Raw genomic sequence first — 12,841 nt, 5'->3', positions numbered from 1 at the left:
GTATGCCAATCAAGATTCATTGGTAATTAGTGGTGATTGGAATGCAAAAGAAGGATCAATATTTGGAAAATGTGGCCTTGGTGATAGAAATGACACGGGAAATCACACACGGTAGAATTTTGCAAGACCAAGGACCTATTCATTGGAAATACCTTTTTCAATAACATAAACAGTGACCGTACACGTGGACCTCACCAGATGGAATACACAGGAATCAAATCAACTACATCTGTGGAAAGAGACCATGGAGAAACTCAATATTATCAGTCAGAATAAGGCCAGGGGCTGACTGCAGAACAGACCATCAATTGCTCATATGCAAGTTCAAGTTAAAGCTGAATTAAATTAAAACAAGTCCATGAGAGCCAAAATACGACCTTGAGTATATCCCACCTGAATTTAGAGACCATCTCAAGAATAGATTTTACGCATTGAACACTAATGACTGAAGATCTGACTAGTTGTGGGATGACATCAAGGACAACATATATGAAGAAAGCAAAAGGTCAGTAAAAAGACAGGAAAGAAAGAAAAGACCAAAATGGAAGTCAGAAGAGACTCTGAAACTTGTTCTTGAACAGAGAGTAGCTAAAGCGAATGTAAGAAATGATGAAATAAAATTGCTGAACAAAAGATTTCACAAGGGCGACTTCAGAAGACAGAGTAAAGTATTATAACGAAAGGTTCAAAGACCTGGAGTTAGAAAACCAAAAGGGAAGAACACACTCGGCATTTCTCAAGCTAAAAGAACTGAAGAAAAAATTCAAGCCTCGAGTTGCAATATTGAAGGATTCTACAGGGAAAATACTGAACGATGCAGGAAGAATCAAAAGAAGATGGAAGGAATACAGAGAGTCGCTGTACCAAAAACAGAATTTGTCGATGTTCAACCATTTCGGGAGGTAGCATATGATCAACAACTGATGGTACTGCAGGAAGAAGTCTAAGCTGCACTGAAGGCATTGATGAAAAATAAGGTTCCAGGAATTGGCAGAGTACCAATTGTGGTGTTTCAACAAATGGGTGCAAAACTGGAAGCACTCGCTAGTCTATGCCAAGAAATTTGAAAGACAGCTATCAAGAGATCCATATCTGTGATTATTCCAAAGAAACATGATCCATCAGAACACAGAAATTATCAAACGTTATGATTAATATCATACACAAGTAAAATTTTGCTGAAGATAATTCAAAAACAGTTGTAGCAAAACATCGACAGAGAACTGCCAAAAATTCAATCTGGATTCAGAAGAAAACATGGAACAAGAAATATCGTTGCTGATGTCAGATGGATCTTGCCTGAAAGCAGAGAATACCAGAAAGATGTTTACCTGTGTTTTATTGACTATGCAAAGGCATGCAACTGTGTGGATCATAAAAAATTATGGATAATGTTGCAAAGAGTGAGAATTCCAGAACAGTTAATTGTGCTCATGAGGAACCTCTACATAGAACAACATAGAGGCAGCTGTTCAAACAGAACAAGGGGATACTGCATGGTTTAAAATCAGAAAAGGTGTGTGTCAGTGTTGTATCCTTTCACCATATTTGTTCAATCTGTATGCTGAGCAGATAATCTGGGAAGCTGGACTATATGAAAAGAATCCAGCATCAGGATTGGAGGAAGACTTGTTAACAACCTGAGATACAGATGACACAACCTTGCTTGTTGAAAGTGAAGAGGATGGGAAACACTTACTGATGAAGATCAAAGACTACAGCCTTTAGTATGGATTCCACCTCAACATAAAGAAAGCAAAAATCCTCACAAATGGACCAATAATGATGATCCTCATGATAAACAGAGAAAAGATTAAAGTTGTCAAGGATTTCATTTTACTTGGATCCATAATCAACACCCGTAGAAGCAGCAGCCAAGAAATCAAATGACGTATTGGATCAGGCAAATCTGCTGCAAAAAGGTGTCACTTTTGGACTAAGGTGGGCATGACCCAAGTCATGGTATTTTTAATGGCCTCGTATGCATGGGAAAGCTAGGCAATTATTGAAGAAGAATTGATACATTTGAATTATGATGTTGGTGAAGAATGTTGAATATACTGTGGACTGCCAGAGGAATGAGCAAGTCTGTCTTGGAAGAAGTACAGCCAGCATGCTCCTTAGAAGCAAGGATGGCACAACTACATCTCACATACTTTGGACATGTTATCAGGGGGAGCAGTACCTGGAGAAGGACATCATGCTTGGTAAAGTAGAGGGTCAGTGAAAAAGAGGAAGACCCTCAAGGGGATGGATTGACATAGTGGTTGCAACAATGGGCTCAAACATAGCAATGATTGTGAGGATGGCGCAGGACTGGGCAGTGTTTTGTTCTATTGTACATAGGGTTGCTATGACTCAGAGCTGACTAGGCGGCACCTAACAATAACAGATACATATAAACATAATTACCTTCTTATGCTTATTGTTCTTTCCCAACTCTGAAAGCAAAACAAATGGACAAGGCACAAATACAGGTATAAAATAAACAAAAGAAGAGTTGATTTCAGTTCATTTTCAGTAGTAGACAATGCCGGTTTCTTGAGGTAGCATCACGAACATGGCATGGAGCCTGTGGCACTGATTCTGTCAAGAGTGCTTGGCACATCTTCCCTGGGTGATTCAGTGACTTGCTTTTCCCACCAGGTGAAGCCTTTTGTTCTTGTGGCACAAATGCCTTTACATATTGGCCGGCCCCCTCTGTTCTTTTCTCATTAGCCCGACATGGAGCGCAGCATGACCTAGCTGCAAAGTGATTGCAAACACAAACGCAAACATGGGCTTCCTTTTCCTGTGGCGGGACCTGATTATAATGTATTGTTTTTGTTGACAGGTAATGTCCAGTCAATCCTGACTTATAGCAACCCCATGTGTTACAGAGTAGAACTGCCCCATAGGGTTTCTTTGAGTTAGCAGCTAAGCGCTTACCTGATAATCTGGAAGCTGAAACTGCTGTAAAAAATATGTTAAGAAAAAATTAAATATGTGTTTTAGAGCAGCTTCAGGTTCATAGAAAAATTGTGCCGAAACTACTGAGAGTTCCCATATACACTTTTCCCTGTTGAGCACTGTTTCTCCTATTTTTAACATCTTGCATTCATGTGGTACATCTGTCATAATCGATGAACCAAAGTCTATAGTTTACATTAGGATTCACCCTTGTTTTGTACAATCCTATGGTTTTTTATTTTTGATAATATTTTATTGTGTTTTTTGTGACAGTTTACACAGCAAGTTAGGTTCCCATTTGACAATTTCTACATAACTTGTTCAGTGACATTAGTTACATTTTCCACAATGTATCACATTCTTTTTAATTGTGTTCTGGGTGTTCCATTTCTACTACTCTAGTTTCCCTGCCCCCTTATCTTCTCATCCTGGCTTTAACGTAAATATTGACCTTTTGGTCTCATACAGATGGTTATTTAGCAGAGCACCGTTCTTCCAGGTATTATCCTTTATTTTATGTGCCACTCTGCTAGTTCACTAAAAGGTGGTCTCCAAGCATAGTTTCGGTTCAAGGTTTAAAGAGTGAATTAGGCGACAGTCTCAGGAAGTCCTCTGGTCTCAACTGGTCCAGTTAGTCTGGACTTTTTTCTTTCTTTTTTTTTAAAGAATTTGAGTTTTTGTTCAATATTTTCTCCCGTTTTGTCTGGGACCATCTATTGTGAGCCTGACCAGAATGGTCAGTGGTGGTAGCTGTGTACTATCTCAATCTTCTGGTCTCAGGGTAGATGAGGCCGTGGCTCTAGTAGGCTATTGGCCCTGTGGATTTCTTTCTTCTCTGAGATTTTGGTTACCTTTGTACTCTCTTGCTCCTGACGACTCGCATCTTAGATGGCCACGTGCAAGCTTTGAAGACCCCAGATGCTACTTACTAGGATGCAGACCTTGAGCTTTGTGAACTATAGTATGCCAATGGACTGAGTTGCCCCATGAGACTATGGTCCTAAGCCTTCAAACCCCGAAAACCAATCTCAGAAGTTGTTTGGTTATGTCGAAGGAGTATCTGTAGCTGTGTCTTCAGTGAATACTCTTGTCACTCGGTATCCGCAGGGGATTGGTTCTAGGACCCCTGCGAATACCAAAATCTGGAGATGCTCAAGTCCCTTGTATAAAATGGCGTAGTATTTGCATATAACCTAGGCACATCCTCCCTTATACTTTGAATCATCTCTAGATTACTTATAATACCTAATACAAGGTAAATGCTATGTAAATAGTTGTAAAGTGCCATGTGAATAGCACTTTTCACTCCCTCTTAGCCTTTGAGGGATGGCTTTGACCATTTAATTGTTTTTTAGGAGCCATTTTTTTCACAGAAACAAAAGGTGCACACAGCACAAGTAACGCCACTGGAGGCAAACAATGCTCAAACAACGTGTGATGGATGGAGTCTGAGGATCTGTGAAATGGTGGGAGGCTACAGCAGGGTGTGCGTACACGTCACTTCATTCACGTGGATTCAGCAGAGTGCTTGGCATGCGGCAAATTCAAGTTTTGTTTTTTGAATCTGCTCAAGGTCAGACCCTGGCCCAGCTAAGGTGCCTGCATTCTCGGTTGTGCACTGTGGAGGCGGTTGTTGTGGCTTGAGGTGGTGTGAGCACTTGGTGTTCACGTCAGTAAGCGTCAGCAGAATTACCCTGCAGAATGAATGACATCCTGACATCCTGAAATGTGTTAGCTGTCAGTAGCTATCAAAGGTGACTTAACGGATAGACGTGCTGGAAGGAATGGTTTATATGGCCCACCTGAATGCTGGGGACTCAGCCAATTGCTGCACCGTTAGGATCAATCTCATTTATGTCAAGCTGCACTCGCTGGCAGAAGGATTAGCCAGTAGATTAAGTTGCTACTTTTCCTCTTCACTCCCACCTCCGTTATCAAAGTAATGCTTTCTCACTGTGAAAAATATGAAAATACATAAGAGAGAAAAAGAAAGGAACGAGGAAGAGAGAGAAAAAGCAAGGGAGAGAAGAAAGGAAGGAGGGAGAGGAGAGCTATATTTGGAGGAGAGAGGTCTTTATATAATTGAGATCATACAATGTAAGATACAATATAAGATAATTTTATATCCTGCTTTTTTGCTTAGGAAATCCTGGTGGCGTAGTGGTTAAGTGCTATGGCTGCTAACCAGAAGGTCAGCAGTTCGAATCCACCAGGTGCTTCTCGGTAACTCTGTGGGGCAGTTCCAGTCTGTCCCATAGGGTCGCTATGAGTTGGTATCGACTTGATGGCAACGGGCTTTTGCCTAACATAATGTGTAAAGCTTTTACCCCTGAAGCTTAAAGCCCTTTGAAAAGAACCTTTTAGATATTCTTTCACCAGGCATTTAGGTTGTTTTCAGTTTTCCACTGATACAAATAATGATTCTGCAGACATCCTGGTTCATTATCTTTGTCTCTATTTCGAACATCTATTTTCCTCCTTAAGAGGTATTTCTGGAAGTAGAAGCCTGTGGCAAAAGGTATGAAGAGTTTAAAGGCTTTCTTGTTCTCTGTATGTGGCCACATGGCTTCCCAGAAAAGTTGTATCAGTTTACACTTTCTTCAGCATCGATGGAGAGTGTCTGCCCTACCGCACCTTTAAACAGCACACTGAGTACACTTTACCAAGTTGGAAAAAAGTAAAAGAGCAATGTGTTATTTTTATCTACATTTCTGTGATTACTAGTAAGGATGAATGATATTTTAATTTTGGAGGGAGCGTAACTTGTATGACTTTTTTTGTGAAATGTCTACTTAATCAGGCTTTGGGTGTTTTCTTAGAGATTTCTGTGATCTGTTCATGTATTAAGGAGATTAATCCTTTGTCATATTTATTTTGAATTTTTAACCAGTTTGTGATTTGCCATTGGTTATGGTTGGTAATAACTTTATTGAGATATAATTCACATGTCATACAATTCACTCATGTGTTCACTCAATTTAAAGGCTTTTAGTATAGTCACAAATTTGTGCAACCATCACCACAATCAATTTTAGAATATTTTAATCACCTCAGAAAGAAATTCTATTCCCTTTAGCTATTACCCCTTCTACTCATCCCGTCCCAACCCCAGCCCTGAAAAAAAAAAAAAAACCTATTGCCACTGAGTCGGAATATCGACCCTATAGGACAGAGTAGAACCGCCCTATAGAGTTTCCAAGGAGTGCCTGGTAGATTTGAACTGCCAGTCCTTTGTTTAGCAGCCATAGCATTTAACCACTATACCACCAGGGTTTCCCCCAGCCCCAAGTAACCACTAATCTACTTTCTGTCTGTATAGGTTTTCCTAGTGTAGCCATTTCATATAAGCACCATCATATAATATGTCGTCTGTGGTTTCTGGTTTCTTTCACTTAACATGTTTTCATGGTTCATCTATATTGTAGCATGTATCAGCATTTCATTCCTTTTTATTTCTTGAATAATATTCCATTGTATGGACATAGCACATTTAGTTTGTCTATTCATCTGTTGATGGACATTTTGGTTATTTCCATCTTTTGGCTATTATGAATAATCCTGCTATAAACATTTGTATTTTGTTTTTAGTTTGTCGTGGTTTACTTAAGTTTTAAATTCATGTCATTGAATCTATTGCTTGTTTAGATTGTCCTTTCTTGAGCTGTTTCAGATGAACAAATCTTTTCCCAAGCCAGTGGTAAAATGTTCACTCATATTTTCATGTTTTTAAATTTGTTTTATTTTTATTTTGCATTTCAATCTATGATACATCTAAATTTTATTTTGAAGTGTATGAGAATTAGGAAGAATCCAAATAGTCCCCTCCTCCCCACTTCTCCACCCTATTAGCTAATATTTTTCCAGCACCATCTGCTGAGTCATCTTTCTCACCAACCATCCTTCATTTTGTACTGATTTGTAATGCTTTCTTTCTCACATACTAAGTTTTTATGGAAATGAAACTTTCTTTTTGAACTTTCAGTTATACTTGCTCTGTCCATTCTGTTCAATTTTTTATAATCTTATTATAAAATTGGACTACCTTTCACTATTTTTTAAAACTTTGCTAGACATAATACCTCTATAAATGGAGTTTTCCTAGACAGGAAAAGTGAATATTATAAAGAAGCACATTGTTCCAAATAAATCCACTACAATGACAGGTATATGGCTTATACTCTAAAGTTTATTTGAAAACTGAGGAGTTTTTTTTTTTTTTTTCGTGGTTATTGATTTAGTCGGATTTCTACTTATTTTGAGACAATTATGATAATTTATATTTTTCTATAAAAATTGCATTGAGATTTTCAAAATTCTTAGTATAAAGTTTTTCATACCAATCCTTTTCTAAAGTCTTTTGCATAGCTGTAGTTATCTTTCCTTTCTCACTTGGCTTATTTTTGTATTTTCTCTATTTTTTTCTTAGTTACATTTACTAGCACTTTGATTCCTTGACCAGCAGACTAATGGGTCAGTAATTTGGGAGAAATAAAGGGTTTTTCTTTTTTGAAGCAATGGTGGACTGCTCTTTGAGTCCATTCCAAGGAGATAATATTTGTGTAATAAATTAGAATGGTTAGCAAGAATTGGTGCCTGGCACTTCTGCCACTCAGGATAATTTCTAAACAATTCTGGAACAGGAAGTAGTTCGAGGGAGTGCCTTTCTGTTGTAAGTAACTGGATGTTTTAAGTTGATGAGGTTATTTTCTTATCCAGGAAGAACTTTGGACACTAAAAAATGGGATGTCCAGGCATCAGTATTAAGAAATGGAAATTTGATGTGATATTCTATAAGCATCAAGAAGAAGAATATTAATTATTCCTGGTCTTTTTGGTTCTTTCCTTCGTGGAATCCTGTGTTGGGTGGGAGTTGCTTGGGTGGCATGTATAGCTCTGTCCATAGGGATGGGCTCTGACCATCTTAGGAAAGGGCAGATACAGCAGAGAAAATGACAGACCAGGTGATTTAGCTTGGAGAGTAGGGAGATGGAGAGACTACCGTAGTTAGCCTCTGCAGGGGGATAATTAGCACCAAGTGAGGCAAAGCCAGTAGAACTGCAAAGGAAAGGAGAGATAATGAGCAGATTGATGGCTGCGATGCCTACCTAAAAACCATATTATCCTCCTTGGAACTCCCAGAGTCCTTTGCCCCATCTCTTAGCACTAGATTCTGCTGGCTTACTGTCATGCAAACAAGGTCAGATGGCCTGGCAGCACTCCACCAGGCCTTCTGGAATTTCACGTCTTGGGAGAAATCATGGAAAGGGCAAAAGCAGCAGGAGTTTGTTCCCCAGTGCCCATCATACTCTGTGGACATCAGAGCCAGGTGTCAGGCTGTGGGACAGGACTCCGGCCTGAAGCTGTGGGGCTTCTAAGCTGCATGACTGGGGAAGCACCAGCCCCTCCCTTGGCCTGAGCAGGACACTGGGGTCCATCCATGCCTCACAGTTACAGCAGCAGAATGTGGTGGTACTTTGGCTCTCAGCCCTGTTCCCCAACTCAGCACTCATGGTCATGGGAACACAGCCTTTCTCCTGGCATAGCCTACAGCCTGGGTGCAAGCCTGTGGTGATGGCTTTTGAGGGGGCCTGATCCACCACCTCAGCATTCTGAACTGGAGGAGTGTTTGCTACCTGTTCTGCAGGAAGCCACTTCCTTCCCAGGAGGCCAGCCTGTAGGAATCAATCAAACTAACTGTTACCTCTCACCTGCCCCGCACTTTTAGATCATGGGCTCTTTGAAAGCAGGATTGATGCTTGATCCATCCTCGTGTCTCCTCAGTGCCTGACACGTTTGACTGATTGTCTATAAATGATTTAGGAATGAACAAGAGAGAGCTCCGAAAAAGACCTGGATGATGCTTCTCTCTCCTCTTACCTATCTTAAACATTTTGGAGTCCTGTCTTTCTTTGAGGATCTGATGAAAGTTTTGGACTATTTCTCTGGAAAAGTATAGGTGTGCACATGCGTCGTCCCCCCCGCCCCACACACATACACACATACAACCTTGCACACAACCTCAGGGTTAGGCCTATCAATCACTGGACCCTGGTTAAGAGCCCCTGCCTTAGTATAGAGTCTTAAAAGCTTGTGAGCCGCCATCTAAGACACTCTACTGGTCCCACCCCGTCTGGAGCAAGGGAGAGTGAAGACACAAAGACACAAGGGGGAGATTAGTCCAAAGGGCTAATGGACTGCAATTACCACAGCCTCCACCAGACTGGGTCCAGCACATCTAGATGGTGCCTGGCTACCACCACCAACTGCTCTGACAGAGATCACAATAGAGGATCCTGGATAGAACTGGAGAAAAATGTAGAGCAATTCAAACTTACCAAAAAAGACCAGATTTACTGGTCTGACAGACTGAAGAAACCCGAAGAGTATGGCCCCCGGACACCCTTTTAACTCAGTACTGAAGTCACTCCTGAGGTTCATCCTTCAGCCAAAGATTAGACAGGCCCATAAAACAAACATTAAGACAGTAGGCTCGACCATGTATACGAGACTAAATTGGCACATCAGCTCAGGGGCAAGGATGAGAAGGCAGGAGGGGACAGAAAAGCTGGTAATGAGGAACCCAAGGTCGAGAAGGGGAGAGTGTTGACATGTTGTGAGGTTGGCAACCAATGTCACAAAACAATATGTGTATTAATTGTTTAATGAGAAACTAATTTGCTCTGTAAACCTTCACCTAAAGCACGCACACACACACACACTCAGAGAGACAAAAAGAGCCCCTGCCTTAGGCCTCTGGTGAGTTTCAGTTATACTGTCTCAGCATCATCTCATTCATCCCCTCCTCAGCTTCTCTGAATCTGTATGTGCTCTAATCTTTCCACAGTAGAGGTGTTGGCCATGTAGTGATGTGGAACCTGGCTAGACGGATTTTAGGTTTGTGAAAAATGATTGCTTTTCACTGTTGCTCCCAGAGGGAGTGCTTTGGTCAGTCATGACCCCAAAGTCTAATGGCTTCCTGGACAGCACAGGTTTTACCTGATGTTCACAGATGACCTTTAAATAGATAGCCCCTTCGTGACCTCACCTGCAGAGAAGGGGCCTCTTTTCCCCACAACCACCAAACCCAGCCCTGAGGGAAAACTGGAGATAAAGCTTCCGGAAGCCTACTGGTTGAGACTAGACTTGCCAGCCTCAGACAGCAGCCTGCCTCAGATTTTTTGGCCTTCCTTTCCACGAGTCATCCTCTTGCTGTCACCCTACCCCTGTGACCTACGTGGTGGTTGACTTTTTCCCGTTAGGTCCTCTTTCATGCTTTCCCAAGTCACTTCCATCAATTTGTATTTGTTTGATATTCAAATCCATTTCCTATTTGGTAACATTTCGGGCTTTCATGGAGTGAAACATGTCTACTAGTTCTCCTTCCTTTAGTTACCATTCAGTGCTGTCCTCTCTTCCGTAGATTCTGGCTGTGACTCAGTTACCGACACCGAGACTGAGGACGAGAAGGTCCTTCCCTACTCGAAGCAGCAGAACTTGCCACTGGAGAATTCACCTGGGAACCTGATGGTGGTGCAGCCAGACCGCGTCCGCTGTGGGGTAGGCACTCCATGGTGCTGGTAAATGACTGTCAGAACATAGGCTTTACAATGGACACATTCATTACAATAAAAGGAATGAGATTCTCGGGTTGCACGTCAGTGTAATCCCAGCTTTCCCTTAGGGTTTCCCTTGTACATTATCTACCTGGGAACCTTATTACCTAGGCCTTGGACATATGTAGCTCCTTTAAGTCAAAGTGAGATGAGCCAGGAATGTTTGTGTCATTAATCTAAGACTTCTATATCATGGATCAAAAAATAGAACATCTGGGAGACGCAAACATTAGTAGACATGCCAACCCTGGAGTTGGAGGCCTGGGTCTGTCCCCCCTGGCCTTCCCTACTGTGGGTTTCCACTATCCTTCCCTACTTCCCTAACTAGGGATTGCTTTCCCATCAACTGGCCACCAACCTGGCCATAGCTGGGTACCTTGAAGCTTGATGACTGAAACTCGCTGGCCAATATTACTTGTTAAAGGGATCAGATATGCATAGCATGACTAAGACTTTCAGGGGTGGGGGTGTGTGTTAACCAGTGACTTGAATGTGATGGGCCGGCTGATGTGTCACTGTCAGTTAAATCCCACTGTAGTATTTATAGTTTTTTCATTATATTTCCTTCCCTAATCAGAAATGTGTGATGTTTATACTAACTCAGAGCAGCAATAATGCTTCCCTCATGGCTGTAAGTCCTTCACTGAGTTTGCCCCCACGGGTTCCTTGTAGTCGGAGGAGTGGTGCCTTGGGGACAGGAAGCACTGGCTTCCTTGCACTTGTGAGTGGTTTTCTGCAGCCTGAGGCTATGAGGCATTGGGCAAGGACTCCCCACATGGGGGTTGCAAATTGCTGCTTTGGGCTGGGTTTGACACATAGACATATTTGGACTGCAGTGTTTTTAAAAATGAGGCATAAAGATCCGTATTTCCAGCTTACTTTAAGTCAGAATCTGCCAATATCTGACCTGAGACCGGGGCCGAGCAGCCCCTTGGATGGAACGTGTGTTCACCAGTCCGCTGGTCCTTACCATTCCTTTTTCCTTATACTTAGTCATCATTCCTTTTCCTTACTGGCCATTGCTACTTCCTGCTGTCCCCTTCTCCCTGCCCCCCAGATGAGGCTGTTGGGTATCTGTGGGTGAAGGGGCTTGGAACCAAAGACTGAGTCCCTTCACATGCCTCTCTGATTTTCTAGGGTTTCTCTCCTCCTGACCTGGCTTCCCATTAACCCAGGGCTCTCTTGTTGCCTGTTCTAGGTCTCCAGGCCCTGGGGCAGCTGGGCTGGGGTTGGGTTCTGGCTGCTGGTAGGGGAGAGGCACTCATTCTATCTAGCTCCCACAGGCTTCCTGGGAGAAGGAGCAGGTGGGACAGGGTTGGGCCTGTATCAGGAGTGACATACGCGGTTGCAGCCTCATCAGGCTCCATCAGCCAGGATCACACAACCTCCTTCACCTGGTGTTAAATCCCAGCTAACCACACCCTCCTCATGGTGCTTGTCATGGAGCGCTACTATGAGGACTTTAGAGCAGAATCTTAGGATGACCATCTGGGAATTAGCTAAGGCCAGAAATCTCCCTTTTCCTGTTTTTTGGAGGGCCTAGCTTTACCAGTTCAAAACTGAGAAGACTACTTTTGAGCTTAATCAGCACAATAAAACAAGGTAATTCCATTTGGCAGGCTCAGCAAGAGATCCTAAAAGCAAGGTAAAATAGCCAAATAGCTTAATGCCTTGGTGCTTATGTCTTCAAAATCTTGGTAGGGAGAATTAATTCCCCAATAAGTTATTTTTACCCAGCCAGGAGCAGCAAAAGGAGCTGGGCCCAAGAGGGCTTCTCTCAGCCCCCGCTCACACTTTAAGGTGCAGAAGAATCACTTGGGGATCTTATTAATATGCAGACTATATTCAGCAGGTTTAGGGTGGGGCCTGAGATTCTGTATTTCTAATGAGATCCCAGGAGATGCCAATGCTACTGGTCCTTTGGCCACACTTTGAGGAACAAGTCTAGTCTAGAACAGTGCTTTATCTGTGGTGAGGAACTTTTTTTTTTTTTTTAATTTCCAATTCTGCCATGGCTTAATCCCAATGGGGCAGTTCTACTCTGTCCTGTAGGGCTGCTATGAGTCAGAATTGATTCAACGGCAACAGGTTTTTGTTTTTTTTTTTTAATTTTTTTGGTTTATAGACTAATGCTTTTATAAAATACAATAATAATAAAAAAAGAATTGGTATAAAAATTCCATAAAAAGACATATGAAATATAAGCCCCAGTTTTTTCTTGTTATCAGATTTAGCAGATATAAAATTACTCAATTCAGTTGCTATAAAGGTTTATAAAT

General features: G+C 41.9%; 1 protein-coding gene across 3 annotated transcripts in view; it reads left to right on the top strand.

Moving 5' to 3' along the window:
* Positions 1 to 12,841, top strand: part of PIK3AP1 (phosphoinositide-3-kinase adaptor protein 1) — a 130,256-nt gene that overhangs the window by 56,461 nt on the left and 60,954 nt on the right. For all 3 annotated transcript variants that reach the window (XM_049854849.1, XM_049854851.1, XM_049854850.1), the window contains one exon: positions 10,370 to 10,506. In XM_049854849.1, coding sequence (XP_049710806.1) covers positions 10,370 to 10,506 — 137 coding nt within the window. The remainder of the gene's footprint in view (positions 1 to 10,369; positions 10,507 to 12,841) is intronic.

The sequence above is a fragment of the Elephas maximus genome, chromosome 16 (assembly GCF_024166365.1).
Source record: "Elephas maximus indicus isolate mEleMax1 chromosome 16, mEleMax1 primary haplotype, whole genome shotgun sequence".
NCBI lineage: Eukaryota > Metazoa > Chordata > Mammalia > Proboscidea > Elephantidae > Elephas > Elephas maximus.
This window is presented reverse-complemented; position numbering and strand designations above follow the sequence as displayed.